General features: G+C 43.8%; 1 protein-coding gene across 1 annotated transcript in view; it reads left to right on the top strand.

Moving 5' to 3' along the window:
* LOC138566790 (cytochrome P450 2F2-like) overlaps positions 1-23,796 on the top strand; it is a 316,131-nt gene that overhangs the window by 254,108 nt on the left and 38,227 nt on the right. The window contains exons 7-8 of the mRNA XM_069644444.1: positions 4,017-4,204; positions 9,584-9,725. Coding sequence (XP_069500545.1) covers positions 4,017-4,204; positions 9,584-9,725 — 330 coding nt within the window. The remainder of the gene's footprint in view (positions 1-4,016; positions 4,205-9,583; positions 9,726-23,796) is intronic.

The raw sequence follows: 23,796 nt of genomic DNA, 5'->3' as shown, positions 1-23,796 counted from the left end.
CCGGGTGTTTTAAGTGATCATCTCAGTGTTCAAAGGTCGACAGGGTAGAAACGTACCAAAGCCCTTGAAAACACCTGGGAAACTGTTACCACTGTCAGTGACTGAATACAGGGATGATCACTTTAGCAATGATTTTGTTTTGAAAGAAGTACTCACATTATTATGAATGTGGATTGTATTGAATTGTCTAAGGTGCAGTTCTCGTTCCATTCAGTGCACACAGAAACAGCATCCTTGGCTATTAAGGTGTAGGATTTGGTGGTGCCGAATTTTCCACTTTAACTGAGAATTTAGAATTCGTCAGTATAGTATATGTGTCAGGAATTCCATTACTGCACTAAATAAAAGAAAGGTTTTGCAATTATTTGCTCTTCTTTACTTTTATACCGCACCAAGATTTATTGTCTCCTCCAGTGTTAAGAATTCCCAGTGCAATTCTCGATTTTTGATGTTCTAGAATCAGGGGTCTCCAACCTTTACGTTAGCAAAAGCTACTTGTAGTCTATGGCCAATAAAAGGGAGGTTCTAGCGAGAGCTAATGGGGTGGGGATGTTCAAGATTATGAGAATTTATACCAAAATGTCTTTGGGTGTTGTATTTGCTCTTTAGATAAAAAAAGAATAACATATGCATTTACCATAGTATTGATAATTACAAAAACATCTTTAATGCATTATTTTTTTAATAATAGCTGTGTTCTAAAACATTGTCAAGCATATCAGAATGTAGGAAACCAATCGAAACATTAAATGTGAAGGCTGACACTGCATGCTGTTCTCCAATGCACAGCAATCGGATGTTTTGCTTGAAACAGCAACAATACTCAGATGCTGTCAGACATGATCAAAGATTTTATTTCAAGAAATGATTTCAAGAAATGTATGTCTGAAAAAGGCAGATTTGCAGAGCTAGGCAATTATATTGGCATAACACTCCTTGCCATAGCGTTTGCACTTAACTGCACACCTGACATGGTAGACATCAATTCAGAATCTCTTACAAAAGGCTCATCCATGGGAGTTACTACACCCTTCACAAATGCACCTTCTGTAAAAAGTACACATCAAATTATTTGCAACTTTGATGGATGCCTCTGTAACAGTATTTGCATTGCAGTGTTTAGTTCACCTACTTTTTAGGATCGCAGACAGCTTCCTTTAGGAGAATTATTTTCATGATTTGTGTGTATTACTGAAAAATGCCCGTTAACATTACTTTTCTTCCCCACTGTTGTGTGGGTGCAGTAGATCAAAGGTGCACATTTAGTTTTATGCTGAAAGAAAAAAAAATTATTTCCCACTCGGGATGGAACTCTGAGCACAGTGAGCAAGGGGTCCACGTCTGGATAACCCTAGAGAGGCACAGCTCCACCTCACTGATGAGGCCCGACTAGGCCGAAACACATGTCTGGGGTTGCTGTTGGTACTCTTGTTCAAATGAGGATTGCCTAGCATATCGGTGCTGGACTGCTCAAGGGTAAAGCAATATTTGAGAATTCTTCAGCGGACTCTACCATATATTCCAGAAAAGGACCATGCGTTGGTGGTAGGAACACTCACAAATGCCCATCTGGACTATGGTTATAGTCAACTGATGGGTATTACAAAAAAACAACTCCACAGACTTCTAAAAAGCCCAGAATGCAGCAGCAGTTAGGCTGATCTGCAGATTAAACATCACTTCTCATGTTTCTTCTTCACGTCAATTACTCCACTGGTTAGCGGTAGAGGATCACATTAAGTTCAAGGTAGCATGTCTAGTATTCAGATGTTTGAATAATCTAGCACCTCACTACTTGAGGGACAAGCTCAAGCTTTATCAGCCATCTAAATGCCTATGATCAAGGGACCAAGCTTTGCTGGCTATTCCTTCATCCACATTTGTATCAAGAGGGGATTGAAGATTTGCAGTGTTTGGCCCTAGACTCTGTAATAGCATACCCAGGGAAATCAGGACAATTGACTCGCTCTTTAAGTTTTGTAAGGCCCTAAAAACATTTCTGTTTAAATAAAGCAATAGCTCTCTGAACGGCTTGGCCTTTATGGTGGGATGCAGGGTTGTATACATTTCTAGTAAATGGTCTCTGTAAATGTAATCTGCGCCATTATACAGTTTGGTCCGTTTGGAGCGCGTTACAAATCCTTAAAATCAAAACAAAATCAAATCAAATACATACAAACCACTGTTCACTTTTCTCACCTCGTTGCTTCATACTTACTCTTGTTTCGTAAACCCAGGCTGAAACAGAGCTCTCAAATCATAATTTTTAAGTCCTGGCATTCATAGCACATCTCTTTTGACATACCTGCTTAGTTTTATAAATGCAAGTGGAAAAGCACCAGAATGTAGTGGAGCTAGTTTTCCACATTTTCCCAAATGTAAAATTACAGTAAGCGCTTGATTTCCTGTATTGGGACATGCATTGAGGGGAACTCCCCCGTATCACAACAAATTCCATCATAACCTTTCATTAGCACCCTCAGCAGGTGTGTCATCCAATCAGGTTGCTCAAAATCCAGTCTGAATCAAACGATCCAAGTTCAGGTTCAGAACAACAAGAGCAGTGGTAGCAACTGCCAGCTATATTTGCTCTCGCGCCCCGCTCTTCCTGCCTTTGTTCCCCGCCATCTGCCTAACCAGCCCACCATCCCCCACTAACCTGTTGCAGTGCCACCGCACCCACCGCACCTCATCCGACTCCACTGATGGCTGCCATGGAAATGGAAGAGGGGCTCTCCATCACAGCGCCAACTTTCAATTCCATGCCGGCCATGTTAGATGAGGAATGGATGCATATGTATGCATCAACGGGTTGAGTGCTCGCCACAACACATTGATTCATACAAATGTATTGCTGTGGGCACCCCAAGTGTTAGCCTTGGGATGCTAATAGCAATATGCCTTGTTTGGTGGGCCTCACCAGGTGGTAAAGGCCAAGGGATTCAAGTTATAGGCCCAAGCCAATGGAAGAACAGGGACTTATTGCTATACTGCAGTTGGGGTATTACTGCCTTAAAGCAAGAACTCAATATTTTCAAATAAAACAAATTATTTCACATTTGTACCATAAACCGCATATGTACCGCTGGAACACACACACACACACACACACACACACACATACACACACACACACACACACACATGCAATCTGAGCAAAAAAATGATTATAGCTATAGCTTTATGTTCGCCATGCTGATTGAAAGCCTGCAATTATCAGCATGCAAAGGAATGCTAACCAAAATAAATCTAAAGAAACAAAGTGAGACTGACCATTCACAGCCCCAGTTTTGCTTCACATGGAATGCAGATTTAGGCACCCCTTCCCTTTCTGATCAGCATCCATTTCTCTTCTTGCTGAAAATGGCCACAACACACATTTCCCATGTACTTTTGTTATTGATACTTAACCCCTTGTAGGGACACTGCCCAAAGCCATTCAAGCCCAGATGCATCCCCGCCTCTCACTGTGCACAGAGCTTTTAACTGTTTACTTTGCAGGAAAAGAGAAGCAGTGGGCAGCAGAAGAGGCCGAGAGACACCAGAGACCAAAATAGACGCCCAGTGCTCATTTTGGTGTCTGAAGCTACTGGAAAGCTGTTGCTGAATGGTCACTTCATGTCCAATCCGATTGCCATTTGCCCATTCAACCTATGATTGCCAATTGATAGTTATAAAACTAAGTTGCAGTCAAAAGTTTTTTTCTCAAATTGTAAATGTGCTTATTGTTTAAAAGAGGTAACTATAAGTATTGGAAAGTTTCAAAGAAGTGCTTTTAAAAGACCTTTGTCTGCTTGAACTCTATATGAACTTCTTTGAAAAAACAAAAAAATGAAATAGTTCCTATAGGTGAAAGTAAAGCAGCTCTTTTGGGTCCCATGAACTTCCTTTTTGTAAACTTTCAAGTGTTTGCAGCCTACACTCACTAGAGTACTGTAAATACGTGTGCTGGATTGGTAGTTAGCAAGCTCATACAAAGTGTTTATTGTGGTCCTCTTTATGTATTGTCTTAACAGTGAAAATGCAAGAGGAGATCGACAATGTGGTTGGCTCAAACCGCAGCCCTTCATTTGATGACAGAAGCAAGATGCCCTACACAGATGCTGTCATCCATGAGATTCAGAGATTCACTGACGTCCTTCCACTGAGCCTCCCACATTCTGTCAAACGTGACATAACCTTCAGAGGCTATAACATCCCTAAGGTATGACCTCATCATTCTACAAATACCTATGTGCATCAGAAAAACTATTTTCAAGTGTGGCCTGCAGACTGCTTCCCTGAAGTGGAACACAACAAAAGGATGTGTCACATTGCCCGATGCACAATGTGTCGTGCTTCGGGAAAGCATCTGCAGAGCGCACAGAAGATGGAGCAGACTGCTGGTACAGGTGGGCAGGGGGACCTGCAATGTTGAGACACCAAACCACTATTTTGCACCTTTAGAGGTTCAGTAGAATGTGCATATGAATGAAAAGCAGCTACTCACAATTGTTTACATTTGCACTGTATATAAAAGCAAATGTGTCTAGTCTGGCAATTCCATCAAGGGGTGACAAGCTTTATAGGACACTGTTGTGGCCCTCTATGGGTCCACCCTGGGATGACACGTGGAGATCCTCCATTGGAACCTTCCCCGGCAACACCGGGACCACCACCCGTGCTAGTCACCTCCCCTCAACCGCCACTCAGGGAACCCTCAGATGGTCGATCCCAATACATTACAACAAATAGTTGATTGTGACATCATCACTTGGCCACTCAGTGCTACACACCTTTCCCCTTAGCAGTGCTACAGAAAGTGAGGCGGACAGTACAGGAGATGCTAGGTGTATCACCATTTATAAACAGCAAGATGCAATAGAAATATACACCCACATCGTATTAACAATGTTAAAATGCTCCATACCCTTCAACAACCCAGAGCATAATAAATCCCAAGGCCCTTTTTTGCCATGCATCGAGAGAAAAGAGAGAACTACAGCCAAAGCATTCAGCATAGATAAGGACACTGCATGAAGAACTACACACACACCAATGTTGGCATACCAACAACACGACATCTAACATACACCAGCACACACCAAGAAAACTGCCACACTCATTTGGCATGCACATGGGCACTCCACAGCATTACACGCAAAACATGACTCACACGATCCCTCTTCCTCTTCCACAATATAAAACACCCAGAAGAAAACAGCACAGTCATAACATAAAACAGCAAAATAGAAAATATAGAAATAGATAGAAATCAGATTTGCAGAACACAGCCAGAAGACACCAACCATACACGAAATATCCCAAAAGATGCCCTACTAATCAACTTCCTACACATCTCGCCCAAATGTACTAACTAATTAGATGGTATCCCAATACAGAACACCTAACGCAGACCAATTCTGCAGAAGACTGCTTGCAAAGTCCCTGACCTCCAGTACCTAACGTGAAGCCATGCAGTCAGAGGAATACCACCCCAATAAAAGATAGTACTCCCCTAGCTGCCACCACAACAGAGCAAACTGACAGTACCTGCCTTTGAAATACTGGCAAAGGTACTGATCTCCAGAACTGACGAGGCCCATGGAGAATGAATTACAATGCAACAGTGCACCCCCAACTGTCGCTACAAAGAGCCAACAGACATCGCTGACCCAAAAACATACCGCACCAAATGAACGAAACACAGAGCTAATGGGGGGAATCACACACAACATAACCCAACAGTAACATACCCTGTTCTCTACATCTGTGCACAGCACACCACTTGCCACCCATACAAAACGTACCCGAAGGTCACATCTCATAATGCCACACCACCCCCATTTAAAGGTACATTACACAAAATAAATCATGTGTTGCTAACAATGATGCACCCTTGGCCCAAATGTAAACTCATAAAAGTCACTGATTATATACTTTGCACAATGCCCCCCTGTCAAGCCCTGTTGGCTATACTAATATAAGTAGTATACACATTAACAATGTAATAATTTACTATAGTGCGATGTGTATGAAAGTCACCCATCTAATAATTCACATACTGCCCTTTGGCAAATCTCTTTGGCTACACAAAAATGTGTACTCATAACCACCTAGAAACTCACCCAATGCCCCTTTGGCTATTCTAAAATGGCACGTTTATAAAAGTCACCAATCCAATGACTCACACAATGCCACTCTAGCAAGCTCCCTTTGCTGCACAGCAATGCAACTAATATCAGTGCACGATAAATACCCTGACTGCCATGTAAAACATACGAAAGGAGAAGAGCCGAAAGTCGCGCTCTCTTCTCAAGCTTCACTTGGGTACTAACTCTACACCCTAAAAGATCCCTGTCAATGAATAAAGGATTACTACATAGATCCCTTACCATATGTAAAACATTTTCACAAATAACTAACACTTGATATCTAATGTGCTCGCTATGTTTTCCACTTCTTGCACATTCACCAAATATTTCAACATTCTCCCTACTGGTAGACAATAACTTACAACACTCAGTCATGCACACAAGTTGCTGATATACACACTCTCTCTCCAGTAAAATACACAAGTTGTAACATGGCGGCAATACCATCTCTATATTTATTGCCGACAATAATATAACTAGATCATAGCTACATCATGTCCCTAACACTATAAACAACAGCACACTGCTATTTATTGATCCACATATGCCCCCTCAGTACGTATTTCCCTGAAGAAATCCAATACAGCAGGGTCCAGTTCCTGCAAGGCAATTCAAGAATAATGTCCTCTTCCAACATTGTTGCGCATATTAAACAGACCCCGCTGCAGGTCCTCGTGAGAGCACATTACAACCTGCCTTTGAAATACTGGCAAAGGTACTGATCTCCAGAACTGACGAGGCCCATGGAGAATGAGAATTACAATGCATCAGTGCACCCCCAACTGTCGCTACAAAGAGCCAACAGACATCGCTGACCCAAAAACATACCGCACCAAATGAACGAAATACAGAGCTAATGGAGGAATCACTCACAACATAACCCAACAGTAACATACCCTGCTCTGCACCACTCATCTTGTCGGCCTCCTAGTTCAGGAGTATGAGTCTTCATATTGAATTTCAACAACGAATGAGGTTTTCCCTTGTTTGAAATCCCCACATCATAGGAATCGCATCACACTCCTGAACTAGAGCCTGAAATACCCCATCGTGTATGAATATAAATGGAAGTGCTGGCTGGATATTTTTATTTTAATATCGAGGTTTCAAACTATACACGTATGTATTCCCGGTCCATAATTATGTTTCAGTTCCTGTTTGTTCAATACATTTAATGTCCATGCTCTAATGTCATTGGAAAAGTGTTTCACTAGTGCTCTCCTGGATTCCTAATGTGTAACGCCTGCTGCTTTGTGCAACCGAATTCATGTTCTATACAAAATTATACCTATTTTAAAATACACATTGGGCCTCATTCCTACCCAGGCGGTAAGTTACCGCCTGGGTCGTACCTTTACCACCATGGCGTAAACTATGTTTACGCCATGGTGGTTGGCGGACTTACCGCCCCATTCCGAGGTTGGCGGGGCGGTAAGTCCCCAATCCCCATTTACCCTTCCCCATTCCCATGTTTGCCCCATAGGGCATAATGGGAGTGGGGAAGGCGTTAATTACGCCACCGTAAATTACGGTGGCGTAATTAACATCAAGGTCCCTTAGCGCCATGGATTTTAACACCTGCTAAAAGCAGGTGTTAAATCCTCCATGGCGCTAAGGGACCTCGGAATCAGGCGGTAAGGGTCGGCGCTGTTTACGCTGCCGTAAACCCCTTACCGCCTGGGTCGGAATGAGGCCCATTTACTTGCACAATAACTCCAGTGCCAACTCATAGAACATAAAAAAGAGATAATAATTACAACTAACCAATTACAACCACTTTTCTCTGTGTTCCAAAATGAATAGGACAGTTTTGCTAATTTCATTTGAATTGTTCCTTAATAAATTCTTCCACAAACGCTTTCATTTGATTATTTTGGGCCGTGACACATCCCAAAAACGTTCAAGTATGTTCTGCCATCCCAACTTGATCAAGCTTATTCACTCGTAGTCGCAACACAGGTGTTCTCATGTAGATCTCTGATATCTACAAGTTTACATTATGTCTTTTTGATATGTAAATATTGCTGGCCATTAAAGGATTTTATTAATCGGATTAATGTTGACAATCTTTCTTTCTTTTTCCCCAATGAGGCTCTCTTTCATAGACACAAATGTCCTGGTTCTGACCATGGTCCATGCCCATTGAATGCACTAAAGAACATCAACCATTATTTGTTGTTTTTTTTTCGGCATTTTTCGTGGACTCCCACTTTAACAACAGCAGTTCACACAACTATTAAGAACCCATTGTTCTCTGAGGCTCACCAAGGGTGGTCACTGGTATCAATGAACAACCATTTAACTAATGTGGGTAGACCAAAATCCATTTAGGGAACCATATTACGCCAAACTTTGGTGGAAATGTCCAATTCCAATGGTTAGTAGCAAAAGGCAGGTGCTTGCTAATCAGCCAGCATTAATTTCTCATATACCTTTTTCATGTCAAGAGTTTATGGCTTCTTGAAAATATGTAGGCACTGATCACAGCCTCTGGAGTATGTTCAGGCAGTAATCATGTAGTCACTGGATGCTTCTGCTTGATTTTGAATCATGCAGAATCTTCGGCTATTTCTCATTTTGGAGTCTCATAATATTTCATCTGTTCATGCGTTTTTGAGAAGGCGAGATAGAATTGAGGTGGTTCAGGTTGGACACTCAGAATTTGGCAAAGTGGTAACATATGCAGTATTTCCAAATACTGCATGTTTTACATATACCACCACATCCTTAATCAGGCTACTTAGGTTTTAATTCAAACACATATTCACAAAGAGTTTTGTAGCTAGGTAAAGGTTGAAAGGGATTTAGTATGTTCCAATAAGTTTTTCTTAATGCAGTTTTTAGAGAAGAAAATGATTGGTAGCTCACCCCTCCTAATAAGATGCTCACATGATGAACAATAGGCATCACACTTTGTGAGAGTCATACTCCCAGAGGGCCAAGAAACATGACAACTCAGCCCCTTTTGACCGGCTCATTACATTCTATTGCAATGATCACATGTACATTGCATAGTCTGCTAGATCAATTGCTGCCTCTGTTTTGTCAAAATGATGTTTCAGTGGATTTTATAATGCATCACATGACAACTCTGAATATATGTAAGACATCAGGATAGTACAATATGGCTACTTCATAAGCCCCTATTATACCATGGATTAACATTGTTTTATGTGAAAGGGTAACATTTGAAAATCTGATGCTGTCTTTCTGAGAAAGGGTTCTACCCATACTGTAAGTGCATGGCCATGTTTTGTTAAATGTCTTCTAGTATGTGCACTCTCGCAAACCCACAAAGGTTCTCCAACAAGCCTCACTCTCTGTCCCATTTTCAGATCTGAAATAGTTATTCTTTTACTTGACTTTTTTCTGCAACGAAAAATAATGCACAGTGTAAATCTCTTCAAATAATGCCAGCGGTTTTTCACTAACTCTCAACCTGGTTTCAGGGCACCTATGTGATCCCTCTGTTGACCTCTGTACATTTTGATGCAACGATGTTCAAAAACCCTGAAGTCTTCGACCCACAACATTTTTTGGATGACACAGGTTCTTTCAAGAAGAATGACGCCTTGATGTCTTTTTCTGCAGGTAAAATATATGAACGTGTTGATTCAAATGTTAGAGGAGCAAGATGGTAAGAAGCAGGGTGTACACTGTCCTATTTCTTCCTTTACCAAATCAGGAAAGGAAAGTCTGTCCTAAAACATCTTACATCCAGTTAGAAGCATGTTGCTCTTTTATTTTACATCTTTAATGAATACAGAAGGGTCAGATAGTTGTTGCCTGTCTATACTATTGAATATAGGCGAGGCTGTTGCTTCTTCTGTGCCCATGCAACCGCAAGGCACTCCCACTCAGTCAATGGCCACTTCACATTCCTAGAAGCTTGCTCTGAAGGTATACTCCAGCTCAGTCTGATCCATCACCAGCTTTCTTGCTGAGCAACGTTCCTGCTCCAGCTGCTTTGAGCTAAAGGTGGGTATTAATCCCAATTTGCACACAGGGAAGGGCCATTAGCCGATCAGGTGGCTGGAACAGTGGGTGAGAATATACATTCTCCTCCTGCTGTTCCAGCCACCCAATGCTTATTGGGTAGGTACATTTATTTAAATTATTTTTATGTGGGAGGCAAAAGGGAGCCTTTCCCAGTTCCCTCCCCACTCCCCCACCCCCTAACCCTCAAACCAAAACCAAACATCTTCCCCACCGCCCCCTCCTTCCCCACTTACCTTCCAGACTGGAGCTTTTTGCTCTGGTTCAGTGCACCTCCCGCTCCCGCCGCTACACTTCAGAGGAAAAGAAATAAAGCCATTTGCACCACAGATGAACCCTTTGGTTCGAATGGCTTTCACGCTCTGGCAGGGGGGTGGACATGCCGGTAATGGCCCACAACCCTCACGGAGGCCCTTCGCCAGGGCCTAATATGGCTTATGCTGTCAGCCCGTTACCGGCCATGTCCACTCCACGTCAGTAGTAGTAGCATTTCATGGGTCACGACAAGCCCTTGCTCTCTTTCTGTGTAATGGCCACTGACCATGGCCTCCAACTTTGACAGCACCGGCAGCGAGTATCATAGGGATGGGGCAATGTTTTATGTTATCCTAGTTGAAGATGCAACTTCACGCCTCCCTCATCCCCCCGTCTCCAGAACTTGTCCCACAACTGAGTTGTGCAAAGCCAACACAAATATATTTAACAAGGAATAAGTGTGCAATAATCTGAACATCAATTTTCTATGTATTATTACTGATAAGATTAACCATGATATGGATAATATATTGGTTGATTTCTTGATGGTTCTTTATGGTTCTTGTTCATGCAGCACAGGTGTATTAATGCGTTGTCAGTAATTCAAACACACTAAAATACAGGTCCAACTTAATGAGTACATTCAAATGCATTTAAATGAACAAATTCATTTGGAGGGTAAAAGCAGACAGGTGTCACTGATTGCTTTGAATTAGGGTTTAATTAATGATAGCGTCAGAGCTACCCAAATGAGGGTGACAAGCTGATGGGTTCTCAATGACTAGTATTTAATGGTGAGAGAAGAATGTTGTGCATATTTAGCATAAAGAAAGACTGTTGTCCTGCTCTGACCCTCGACGTTGTCCTACAGTATTTCTCATTGACACTCTCTTGCCATGTGCAAGACTTGAGCACAATCCAACATGTTGTCATATCCTCTCTCAGTCATATTAGGCTCTCAGTACCATCCACCCGGTAGTGTCAAGTTCATAGTGGCTTGCCCAGAAGAGCATTAAGAGTATATATGCTTATAAGCATATCATGCCCATGGCCTTGGTAGTGTGCAGCATTGAACACCCGACTTGAAAAGGTTATCTGCTCCAGTAGCTGGGTTCAATACCACCAATTAAGTCTTTTTGTGTGATTTGTCCTCATATTGCTAACAGATAAAACACCATAATAATTCTACGAATAGTAATATTAATAGTAATAATCATAAAAATACTAATAGCAATGATAATAATAATAATAATAATAATAATAATAATAATAATAATAATAATAATAATAAGGTCAGTTGTAGAAAGTATTACGTAGCACTCTAAACAAATGGGCGGTCTACTGATATATTTGCTACTGTTATTGTGCACATCTGGCGGGCAAACATTTTCAGCTGAATTATTAAATGTGTATCATGTGATTTATTTAGGACTACACTTCTCATCATGCATTTGTCAGAGTAATGATAGACAGGAATGAGGGAGTACTTGTATAATGTGATTTTCAGCTTTTAACCAATCTCATCATCAACTTGACAACAAAACCCCTAATTCCCCATAGCATATCATCACCACAGAAGAATTAAAAAAAGTGAATGCTCTCAGTAAATATTTAAAACCGTATGTGCAGAATCATACAGGGAGTCTGTAGTTTCTTCGAACTTGTTGAGGTACTCTGATTGAAATGTGTGATATTGATTTGAAACACATTGGCTGGAAACAAATTAAGGCAAACATAAAAATGAAACTATGTGTGAATTACTTTGAGGTCCTAAAATGGAGGAGCACAACTGACTTGTCAGGTGGTTGTGATTCGGGAAGGCAAGCTTTGAATAATTAATGCATTCATGCGTTCCTTTAGCAGTGCCCCCTAGACTGCTGTGATTGGCCAGACGTTTAAAAAGAACATAGGGAAACAAAATCTGACGTTTGCCCTCTAGGAGGTAGGAACTTTGCCACTTTGACCGATGAAAGACACTATCCAGTTACGCTAGTTACCAAAGTCATCAGCCACCAATGATCCAGTGTCATGTAAATAATGTATGTACATCAAAAGAAGTAACCAACATACAGTCAACCGCTTTGAAGCATGTAGGCTTTGCATGAGTCTAAATTTCAAGAATTTGAGAAGGCTTTTGTGAATCTCTGCATCTGTTATCTAACTGAGGGCTTTAATACGATGTTGGTGGTATTTCCTCTTGTAATGCTTGCAAACTCAAATACTGTTACCACGTGTGGCAAATGGGTTGTATTAGGAAGCATCTGCATGATCAGTAACTTCTGATCTTGATTCCCTTGATAGCACCTAGGAAATCTTGCAGACAGTAGTGCTTTTGTGCAGAGGTATCCACCAGATGTCATTTTCATAACTTTTTTCTTTCTAAACCAATCACAATACCGTCCGATAAAACATGTCATTTGCCTAAGTCCATAGCTTGGTTGTGGCTGATTATCCAAAGAGGTAATGACTCCTCCTGTGGTCTATAAGACTACTAGCACATGGTGGCAATAGCAGTACATGTTTTGGAGTTCTGTTGGTGAACAAAAACGTTAGTTTAACAGTGAGTAAAGCACCAAAACGTTACATTAAAAGTGGTTTCATATGTTAAGGTTTATACGGTTCGTAAGGTATGCATTTTAATTGAAAACCTGGTTCAACTGGAAAGGTTTTATCAGGAGCTTGAATTAGGTGCATGTTAAAGTGAACAGGTTTTCTTAAAATAAAAAGTGAACGCATCGTTCCATATTTTTGCTTTCCAGTTGTTGTGTTACGCTAGGTTGCATTGGCATATTGAAAGGAATCTTGCTCAGAAATTAAATTTCTGTTTCTTTAATGCAAACACACCATTTCTCTTGATTCCCCAGTTGCTTCTGAAGTTGGAATGTCTGGAATGCAGTCAATAGCAATAGTTATGGACTGCACTATGAACATTCTGATTGGCAATGAAAGAGAAGCTAAAACATTGGAAAATGCTTTCACTTTCTTGTAGTTAAAGTGTTTACTTTTACAGAAACCCTAATGCGTGTTCATGTTACATCCTCTCCAGTTTAGCAATGTTTGCAATTGAAATGCTTAACTTATTGAAGACAGCCTTGCAATTTAAGTGCTACAAAATGAAACATCTTTAAACTGATTGAGTTTCTCAATTTACTTTCCCATTATAAAACCCCAAAACATGATTTACTGCTACCACTGTGTGCTCATAGCTTTATAGACCTCGGGTGGGGTCATTATGGATTGACATAATGAACCTTCCACAACTTATGGTCATTGGCTTCACCTCAGGACATGACTTGGTGGCAGGACATTATCCCGCCATAATGAACCTCCCTCAGTCTTCAATGGTATATAAACACTTCCCCCCACTTGAGATTGAATATGCAGGTGATACAATGTAGCTGAGACTAATAGTGTCCCCGAATACAAATGTAACATTTAAAGTATATTGGCTCACTCACCAGTGCCCATCTGTAGCAGAGTATTGCGATACTGCTCTGCTGTCCGTCCCACACTGCAACTATCAAGCATGCAACCAAGTTTTTGTCAGAGATGGATTCCATGCATAGTGATGTAGCGCTGTGTAAGCGATATTCAATCAACACTACAGCTAAATCAATGCCTAGTCTGGGATGCTGAGGAAAACCCTTATTGATGTATTTTTATGTCCAGTTCAGTACTCTGGATGACAACCCTTGTATAACACCCCTCTCTTAGAATCCCCCTGACCTCACTGAGCCAAGAAGTAGGTTTGTTTTGCAAATTAAAAGGTTTATTTGAAAAATTAACAAGATATATATCACACTTTTATAATAAATTAATAATTGATATCGCACTTATGGATATAATGTTGATCAACAATGGGTAATCTGGCCCTAGCACACTTCTTTACAATCAATGAGGAGTTAGTATAAGATGGATAAGGTAGCAAAAATACTTTTATGGTTTCAAGGGAAAAGCAATGAGGAATAAAATGCAGTACAGAAATAACTTGATATGATTTTAGCAAAAGATAAGATAATCGCTTTTTCTCTGGCATTCCCCCACCCCCCACTATGCAATGTAAGAAATGGAAGGAGATGGAAAGAGGAGCACACAGTTCTCAGGAATGCAATCAAATACAATATGAAATTCAGTTCCAACCCCAGCAAGCTTAGAGGAAACAGGTAGAAGTTTCAAACACAGGCCCAAAATGCTTTGAATGTGATGACAATGAAGTGAGAAATGTGCTAAAAATGCTTTTAATTCCCTCTAGAGGTTCAGGGTGGGTGATATCTAGTTTATATTAGTTCAGGCTCCCTTTAGCAATGCCCTATGAATGATTGTCAGGTTGCACACGAATTTCAGCAAGCAAAGCAAGGGCAAATATTTTTACACGTTTGAATTAGATTATTTTAACTAAGATATTGGTTCTGCACAGTTCTGCTAGGTACTCACAATATAAATTTGAAATAGGCCTCGTCACAGATCAGGTCAACACGTCCAGCGGCGGTTCTCTCTGCTCGGCGGGTCAATCAGGCACCGGTTCTGCTCACAGCGATCCGGATCTCTGGTTCTGCTCACAGTGGTCTGGGTCTGGTCTGCGGTTCCGGCAAAAGTTCTTGGCAAAGAATTCAAACAGCTCGCCCGGCTGTTGAATAGTTTGGTTAGGTTTTCTGGATTCTGAAGGCCTGCTGAGAATACTTTTGCTTGCAGTGGGCGTTCTAGGTTCAAAGTTCTGTAGTCTATGGGTCTCTGGTTCTGGTCTTTGTCTGGATGGGATGTCGGCCATCAAAATGCTCCGCAGAAATGGAAAATGAATGTCTCTACCTGTCCCAGCAGTCTCTTTTTATGTGTTTTGGAAGTGGGTGTGTGCGTGGCATAACTGAGCCTGCCCCTCTCTACTTGTCATGGGCCCAATTCTCCCCTCTCCCATGATTGGGGGAAGGAAATGGATTGTCATCATGATGAGGTCTGTGTATGGGTCAGAGGATCCTCCCCTGGTCAAAAAAGGGTGTGGCTTCCCACATCACATGGTGGAATAACTGGTTTATCCACTTCCCCCAAGCTCAGCTTGCTAGCAGAGGCACTGCCCCTCACAGTTTCTCCCAAGAGGAAGCCACTTTACGGCCCCCCCAATATAACATTTGCCTGAGTCCAGGACAAGGCTTTGTTCAACCTCCTGCAGGTGCCCCTCCCCATACCTAATCAGAGAGGTGTCATCTCCTTTTGGTGGGGAAGCAGGAGGCAGCCAGGCCTGGGAATGCAGTTTGATCAAGTTTCAACTCCTGTCGGGGGTTGTTGTCAGGCAGAATTCAGCTAAATGTCACTTTAGTTCCCAGTTTAAATCAAAACTTACAATGTTCACATATACATTAAATAATTACTTCCTTCAAGTAATTTCAGAATATAGTTTTACATTGTACCTTAGCAAGTCTTTCCTTGGCCTGGTTTGGGTTCCTCTGTTCAGTTTTACACAAAAGTCTGGTGGTTTTAAAATGCCGGCTTTCTGATAGTGGTGAGTACCGGTATTGCATCCATTTTTGGGACCTGTCTTGAATTACTGCATTTCAATAGTGTGGTCTTTTGCTTGATAGTATAGGACCCTTGCTTAACATTGTTTTGATGGCATCCTTACAGTAGAGTGGTGATGTGGAACCCCCCCACAAGAAGGTTGTATCTTTGGAGTGGATTTGTGCCAACTGCGCAGTTCTCCTGAATTCTGGCGTGAATGTGGGCGGCGACAGCTCATCCCCACATCCACCCAGTCTATTGATTTAGTTTGTTCTGGGATAGAATAATGGGCGGCGACAGCTCATCCCCACACCTACCCAGCCTAAGGATTCCACATGGGTCAAAACCCTTGACAAACCCCCCCACCCGACTGCGCTTTGATTCGAGTCGAGGGGAAGTCGCTTGCCATGGATGTTTTGAGCCCTGTGCTGGTATGTCCGCATTATCTTCTTCCAATTCTGTAGATGGCACAGTTCAGCATCTTTTCCTCCACCCAGTTGGATCGATCGGTTCTCCTCGCCGGTCCTGATGGGAATATTGGGCGGTACCCCGGGCCCCTCGGGACTCTGCTCCAAGTCCCCGGTCGTCCTCCTTGGTCAGTCTCCAGGTTTTCTTTCTCCTAGGACGACAAAGGAAAGCGGCAATACCTATTCATAGACATTTCTCCCCCACTATTGATATAGTGGGGCGACATATACATTTTATACTTTAATAGACAAAGCATTCCAATTTTGAAAAACAAGATATAATTCAGTGACAGTGGCTTACAAGCATCATAATATTTTAGAGACTATATGTGGGATATTTTAGGGTTGGAACTGAATTAATCTGGAGCGGTCCCCTCTGGTATTGCAGAGGACTCCTCCAGTTGCTGCAGCGTGTGCTTGGGATGGCAACACTTTAGCTGATTTATATGTACCCACTTGTCTTCCCCTTCCACCAAACTGCCTTTGGGGATGCAGATCTTGTGTGCAACAGGGGAGATTTTGTCTATAATTTCAAAGGGTCCCTTCCATGTAGGCAAAAATATTCACTGTTTGGCCTGGTTCCTTTGGAAATTGTATAGATAGACCCGGTCCCCCACCTCGTATACTTTCCTGGTGGTTTTCAGGTCGTAGTGGGTTTTCATGCTATCAGCTGATCTTTCTAGATTCCGCTGAGCATACGCAAAAGCATGTTGGAGGTGTTTCCTCAAATTCTCCACATACTCATGAGTTGTGGAGGCATTTATCAATGTCTGCTCTTGGGTCCTGTAGAGCAAATGTTGAGGAAGCACCATCTTGCGTCCAGTCATCAACTCAAATGGTGACATTTTGGTTGCACATGAAGGGGTAGATCTGATGGCCATTAGGACCAGAGGTAATCAGATATCCCAACTTGGCCCAGAATCTGCCACAAACTTTTTTAATATGCTCACAATGGTTCGGTTGTATCTCTCCACTGCTCCAGAAGAAGCTGGCCTGTAAGCAATATGTAGCTTCCTTTTGACCCCCAGTATCTCCCACATCTTTGTCATTACCTCGCTGGTGAAATGGCTACCTCTGTCTGACTCAATCCTTTGAGGTAGACCAAACAGGAAAAGATGTGGTTAATCATCAGGGCAGCTGCTGTTTCTGCCTTGCAGTTTGGGGCCGGGACACATTCCACCCACTTGGTAAACAAGCATGTAACGGTCAACATGTACTTGTTTCCTCTAGACGAGCGGATTACAGGGCCTACAAAGTCGATTTGCAAATCTGACCATGACAGTGTCATCCCCCTCTTTTGGAGAGGCGCACGGTGTGTGAGGGATGATGGCTGAAACTGTGCACACACAAGGCACCCCTTCAAGTATTGGTCGAGGTCCTGCCCCATGTTTGGCCAGTATGCAACCTCTCTTAAGATTTCCAGTGTTGTGTGAAACCCCCTATGACCGGCGGTGGCCGCATCATGGGCGTGACTTAACATCAGGCTTTGGAATGAGGTAGGAACCACCCACTGATCGTGGCCAGCTTTGGATTTCCTTACCAGCAAACCTTCTTGGATTCGGAACATTTTTGGAAATTTCATCCACACTCTGAGGTCCTCTTTACCAATGTAATCAGTATCCATCAGGGGAAAGTTCTCAGGGTCCTCAAGGTGTTGGTAAAACTTAACAATAATTGGATCCCCCTTCTGAGCTGTAATTAAATCAGCATCAGAGGTCTCCTTACTCCATTGTGCAGTTGAAAGATCATTGTGAGCATTTGTCTCGGACCTAGTGATAGCAGTGACCTGGATTTCCCCCAATAGGGACTCTATTTCTATTAGCTCCCCTTGGATGGCCCCGGTTTTGGCCAGCTGATCAGCTAAGTAATTTCCAGTTTTGTCTGGTCCCTCTACTTTGGAATGACCCTTGATCTTTTTCCAGTAGATGGTCATCCCATTCGATGTGACCAGATCATCAATATTTTGGATTAGCGTCCCATGTTTCAGGGGTTTGTTATTAGCACATAACATGCCTCTGGTTTTCTAATTTACCAGGTGCTCCACGAACCCGTTCCGTACATAATCCGAATCTGTGATTATGACCAGTTCGTGGAGTTGATGTTGGACAGCAGTGAGGATGGGCTGATGCACAGCCATCAATTTTGCCACCTGACTACTTCGGGGACCAATTTTGTATACAGCGGAGGGTTCTGGGAACTCATTCACCCATGCATTCCCTACGCCGGCCACCAGTTCTTTCTCCCCGTTGTTGTCAACATGGTACGAGCATCCATCCACATAGACAGTGGGCATTCCCTCACACTTGTCTTCTTCAAAGACTTTGTGTGGGGAATTAAGGTATGCCTCCATGTTGTCCTTGATTTTTAGACTTTCGTCCTCGAGACAGTTTTCTCTGGCACAATCATGCAAGTCAGCCAGACCTTGCGCGAGGGGAATCTTCTTGTTTTGGCCATATCTGACCTCCACAGGAAAGCCTTGCATTGACAGAATCCAGGAAGTAATTCGGGAATTACTCACATTTCCGGCCCGGATTCTGTCACTTTGGAGATATTGCAGAGGCTAGTGTGGAGTCTCCACGATGATGTGTTCCCCCTGGATAAACGGGCAATAATTCTTCAATGCCCACACCGTTGCCAGGAGTGTCTTCTCACAATCGTTGAATTTTTCCTCCACAGAGGATAAAGTTTTGCTTGCATAGGAGATTACTTTATTGACCTTGTCATGCTTTTGGTATAATACTGCCGTCAAACACGTATTAGAGAACCCTGTCTCCAGGAAGAACTCCTTGTTTATGACAGGGTAAACTAGGCAAGGCGCTTGTGAGAGGCTTCTCTTGAGTTGTCTTACTGCCTCGGATTGTTCTGGACCCCATTCCCACTTGATCCCCCCCTTCAAGAGATGAATCAGGGGTCTAGTGATCTCTGCGTAGCCTTCAATTAACTTTCTGCTGTAAATAGTCAGTCCAAGGAGGCTCCTTAGTTCCCGCAGAGTTGTGGGATCCTTCAGTTTCTGAAGTGCTTCCACTTTCTTTTCTTGGGTACAGAGACCCTGAGGAGTAATCTCATGCCCCAAGAAATTAACATGGGTTCTACACCACTGTGCTTTCTGAAAGGAAAGTTTTGCTCCGGCGGCCCTCATAACAACATAACAGATCTCCACTATGTGTTCTTCCACAGATGAACTTTTGATGAGGACATCGTCTACATAAGCCAGGTTACCCCTCGCACTCAGGTCGGGCATGGCCTTATGTAAGAAAATGTTGACTTCATTGCCGGAGTTGAGGTATCCGAAGGGAGTCCGGGTCCATGTGTACTGCTGGCCCCCAAAGGTAAAAGGCAGTTTGTTTTGGTCCTCCCTACTGACAGAACCGGTCCAGTTTCCATTGGTCAGGTCTATTGCAGTGAATACTTGTGACCCCTGGATTTGGGCCAGCTCTTGGTCAATGTAGGGAAGAGGCCATCGGGAAGTCTGGACCCGTTTGTTGAGCTCCCTAAGGTCAGCACAGAGTCTCCACTGGCCGTTTGGCTTCAATATTCCCAGCACCGGATTATTGAAGGTGCTGTGTACTGGACTTATTATTCCCCGGGGGCTCAAGGTTCTTAATTATTTCAGTAAGGGACTCCATGGATGCAAGAGGCAAACGATATTGCTTCACAAACACTGGAGTCATTCCAGGGTCCGTGGGAATTGTTGTGGTGGGGATGTCGGTGCGACCACAGTCATATGAGTCTACCGCAAAGAGATCTTGGAAATCCAAGAACATTTGTTTCAACTTTTGCTTCTGTTCCCGAGTCACGAAGGCATCAGCTAGGTTGACCCTCTCTTCCGCCATCTGCCTGAAGCATGTAAAGACTTTTGGTTTGGCTATCTCAGCGGCCTCCTCCAGCTGGGTGGAGAAGTCCCTGGTCAGAGTGCTGATTTGGACTGGAGGCTTCAGGTGGGTAAGGCAGCCCTCATGGACCTGGAAAATCACCTCATCCCTCCTGACGTCACAAGTCACATCTTCCTTACCATAAGGGCAAGAAGTGTAAACCCATGGGATTATCCGGTAATCAGGACCAAGCTTTGAAGTTTATTAGGTCCAAACTAATGGCAAAGCGATTGAGAATGTCACTGCCTAAGTAAAAGGTGGCAGTGACGTCTCGCACGACCCAACAATTATGGACTATGCTCTTGTTGCCAATGGAGATTTTGAGCATACACCTGCTTGGCAGGAGATGTTTTGAATTAGGTGCTTCCAGGTCCATTTCCCATTTGTCTATCAGTTTGAATGTGGGAATGGCTGGATCTTTTGGGAGTTGGCGGAACATGGCTTCGCTAATGAAGCTCTTACCGTTGTTCACACACACTCGAGCGAGAACAGAGTCCTTCCCATCATTTAACTGAACAGGGATGAACTGCTCTCCAATTTGCTGAATATCAGCTAGGCTCTGAGCTGATATCACATCTTTCTGGACTATAGGAGTGGGAGTGTCCGATTGTGGATTGGTAAAGAATTTCAGAGTGTTTCCTTCCAGTGTGGAATACCACCTTAAACTTGAAGGAAGGTTGATTTTCAGAAATAGAGAGGACCCCCCACCAACAGTCTGTTGTCCTACTGCTATTACTGTCACGTCTGGAATTTGGTTGTTCTGGAAGTGAAATTCTACTTGGTCAGATTTTTGTTCAACCATGTGGCAGGTGCCGTTTAAACTAACATGGTTGACACTCTGTTTTAATTTTATTGGTCGGCTAGTATGGGTCCAGAGGACCTTGTTTACGCAATCTATTAGGGGTGACAACCTTCTCAGGAGGTCATTCCCTAGTAAACAAGGGGTGCCCTCTGGAGTCACTACTATGACCGGGTGTTTCACCTTGTGTCGCCCAATTTTGATGTCCAAATCTGCAGTCCCCTCGACAGGAATTTCCTTCCTGTCAAAGTTATGCAGTTGTCCAGGAAGAGAGGTGAAAGGAATACGGTAATTCTCCCCCCTTCCTGCATTTAGTTCATCAAAGGCCCTTTTGGACAGAAGGGTAGCTTGGGATCCAGTGTCCACCAGTGCTAAAATTGTACCCTGCCCCTGTACTTGTACCGGGGCATAGTATCTTCCCTCCTTCGCCTCAAGGGGGCACAGATAATGCACATTTTTGGACAACTGGTGGGCTAATTTTCTGGTTTTGGACATTGAAAGCGAAAAGATTTGGGCAGAATTCTGTGGAGAGCCTTGGGAATCTAAAAGAAAAAGTTGCCAACTGGAGATCAGAGCCATTGGTGTTTCCCCTGGTTCCGGTTCTGGGCCACCCCCCCTTTTTGGAGGCAGCCACCAGGATGGGTTTGAACCAGGGGATTTTCTTGCTGTTGGTTCTGGGATGAGATGATGGGCGGCGGTAGCTCAGTCTCCACCTCTCCCCAGTCTGGATTGGAATCCCTTGGGACCCATTTTTCTTTGGGAGGAGTTCCCCCATCTCTAAAGGAGAAGATCCTTTTCCCAGGATCCTCTGAGGATCCCTCTCCCTCAAATTGGAAGATCTGTACCTCCTCCACAAGGTGGGCCTGTTTGGGTCCTTTGTTTCTCCTACCCCCCCTCTGCTCCTTGGGAGGCAGGCTTTCAGGGGTAGGAGATTTTGTTTCCGGTTCCTGGTTTTCCAGGGGCTGTTTACAAGTTGGGAAGGAAGCTTCCTCCAAGGCTTTACACCCCCCTTCCGCTTGTGCCTCCTCCCTGGGAACCGGTGGGTTATCGGGGTGCTGCCCCCGTCATTGTTCTGGAGCACCAGGTCCAGAGTTTGGGGCATTCTGCGGTGGCATGCTCATCTGAGGGTTCTGTTGAGCCCTCAGTATGTGACCCAGATCCCGTGCCATATTTTGAACCTGGCGCTCAAGTTGTGAAACCCGCTCAGGCTGATACGGGGTCCTGTTTTCTCCCCTGGGCTGATCCCGGGAAGGGTAGCTATCCCTTCTCTGGTAGTACCCCTGGTTGGGAAGATTTTGGTACCCCTCCACCCTTGGCCTCCCCTCTCCCGGATTAGGTTGTCTGGGCTCAGGAAAGTGGGGAAAGAAGGATGGATGATTTTGGGGCTGGAAGTTGGGCGGATACCTGGGGAAAAAGTTGTGCCCAGGATTTGGAGAATTTTTGCCCTCCTGTGGGAAGTTGGGAGGGAAGTTCCCTGGGTTAGGTGCTTGGCTGGATCCCCCCCCCTTGGGCTGGGGGAGTCCACACATAACCCAGGATTGGTCTGTTTTCCTTGTAGCGAGGACTTACATAATCAGGGGAGCGAGGGACCCCATTTGTGGGACTACCTCCTCAACTCCCTGTCTGTGACTTGCCCGAGGGCCTTCTAGGCTGTGAATTATTTAGTGCAGGTACGTTTTTAGGCCCCCCCATCTCCAAATCTAAAACGGGGGCAACCTTTACCTCCGCCACCTTGGCAGCAGCAGTGGTGCTGTTGGTTTTGGGGTTTTTCTGCGCATTACTTTTATTTTCTATGGGCTTCTGCACCTCATAGATCCGGGTAGCCTGTTCAATGACCCAGTCTAGTGACCTCTTCTCGTGAAAATCTCTCACTAGCTGGGTCATGATGTATTTGGGTAAGGCATGGAAAAACGTATTGATAAATTCTCTGCTATCCGTGCGCACCCTTCTGGTGGTCTGCGCAAAAGCACGCTTTAATTCTTGCACAAACTCTTTGTGGGGCCTGATCCTCCCCACATTGCAAATTTTAGGCTGCCTTGCGAGCCTCTTGAGGATTTCTGTGCACAGAAAAATGTTTCAAGATGGCTGTATGTGGACCACCTTGAATGGTTTTGATCCTCCAGCCCTGCAAAGAAACTGGAGTATTCTGGTGAGAAGGTCCATTTGACGTACTGGATGCAGCTACTGCTGTCCTTCAAATGGAAAGTCTCCATCATTTGCTCATAGAGCTCCAAGTGTTCCCAAACAGAATACTTGGCGTTCTTATGATAAGGCATGATGACACTCCTTATTGCCTTTATTTGTTTCAATGGGTCCTTAAGCAAGGCCCTTTTTGCCTTATTGGCCTTTTTGGTTCGGGTCACCCTGGTCCATTCATCCTCTGACTCCCAAGCACTGCTCCCAGAGGTGCCCGTCTCATCTTCCAGGTTTTCCCGGATTCTGCAAGCCTGGGAATAGGTGGCAGAATGTGGAGACCTGGTCTCCTGTGTCCTGTGACACTCAGAGGAGTCTTCAGATCCCTCCTTGCTACCAGGATTTGATGGGTACCCCCCACTGACCTAACTGGGCAGAGGTTTTCAGGATGCCCTTAGTGGGCCTACTCTCCTGGGGTTCCCCACTAAATTTCACTGTGCTTGGGTGCCCATACCCGGATGCCCGCCCATCCATTCCTAGGAGGTACTGGCCTATGAGCCCCATACTTCTAGCTGGATAGTAATCTGCCATCCCGTGGCCCTGGGCTCATGTGCACAAGGGGACATGGGGGTGGCAGAGTCCAGGGACTG

This window comes from Ambystoma mexicanum, chromosome 2p, assembly GCF_040938575.1.
Source record: "Ambystoma mexicanum isolate Mex_15411 chromosome 2p, UKY_AmexF1_1, whole genome shotgun sequence".
NCBI lineage: Eukaryota > Metazoa > Chordata > Amphibia > Caudata > Ambystomatidae > Ambystoma > Ambystoma mexicanum.
This window is presented reverse-complemented; position numbering and strand designations above follow the sequence as displayed.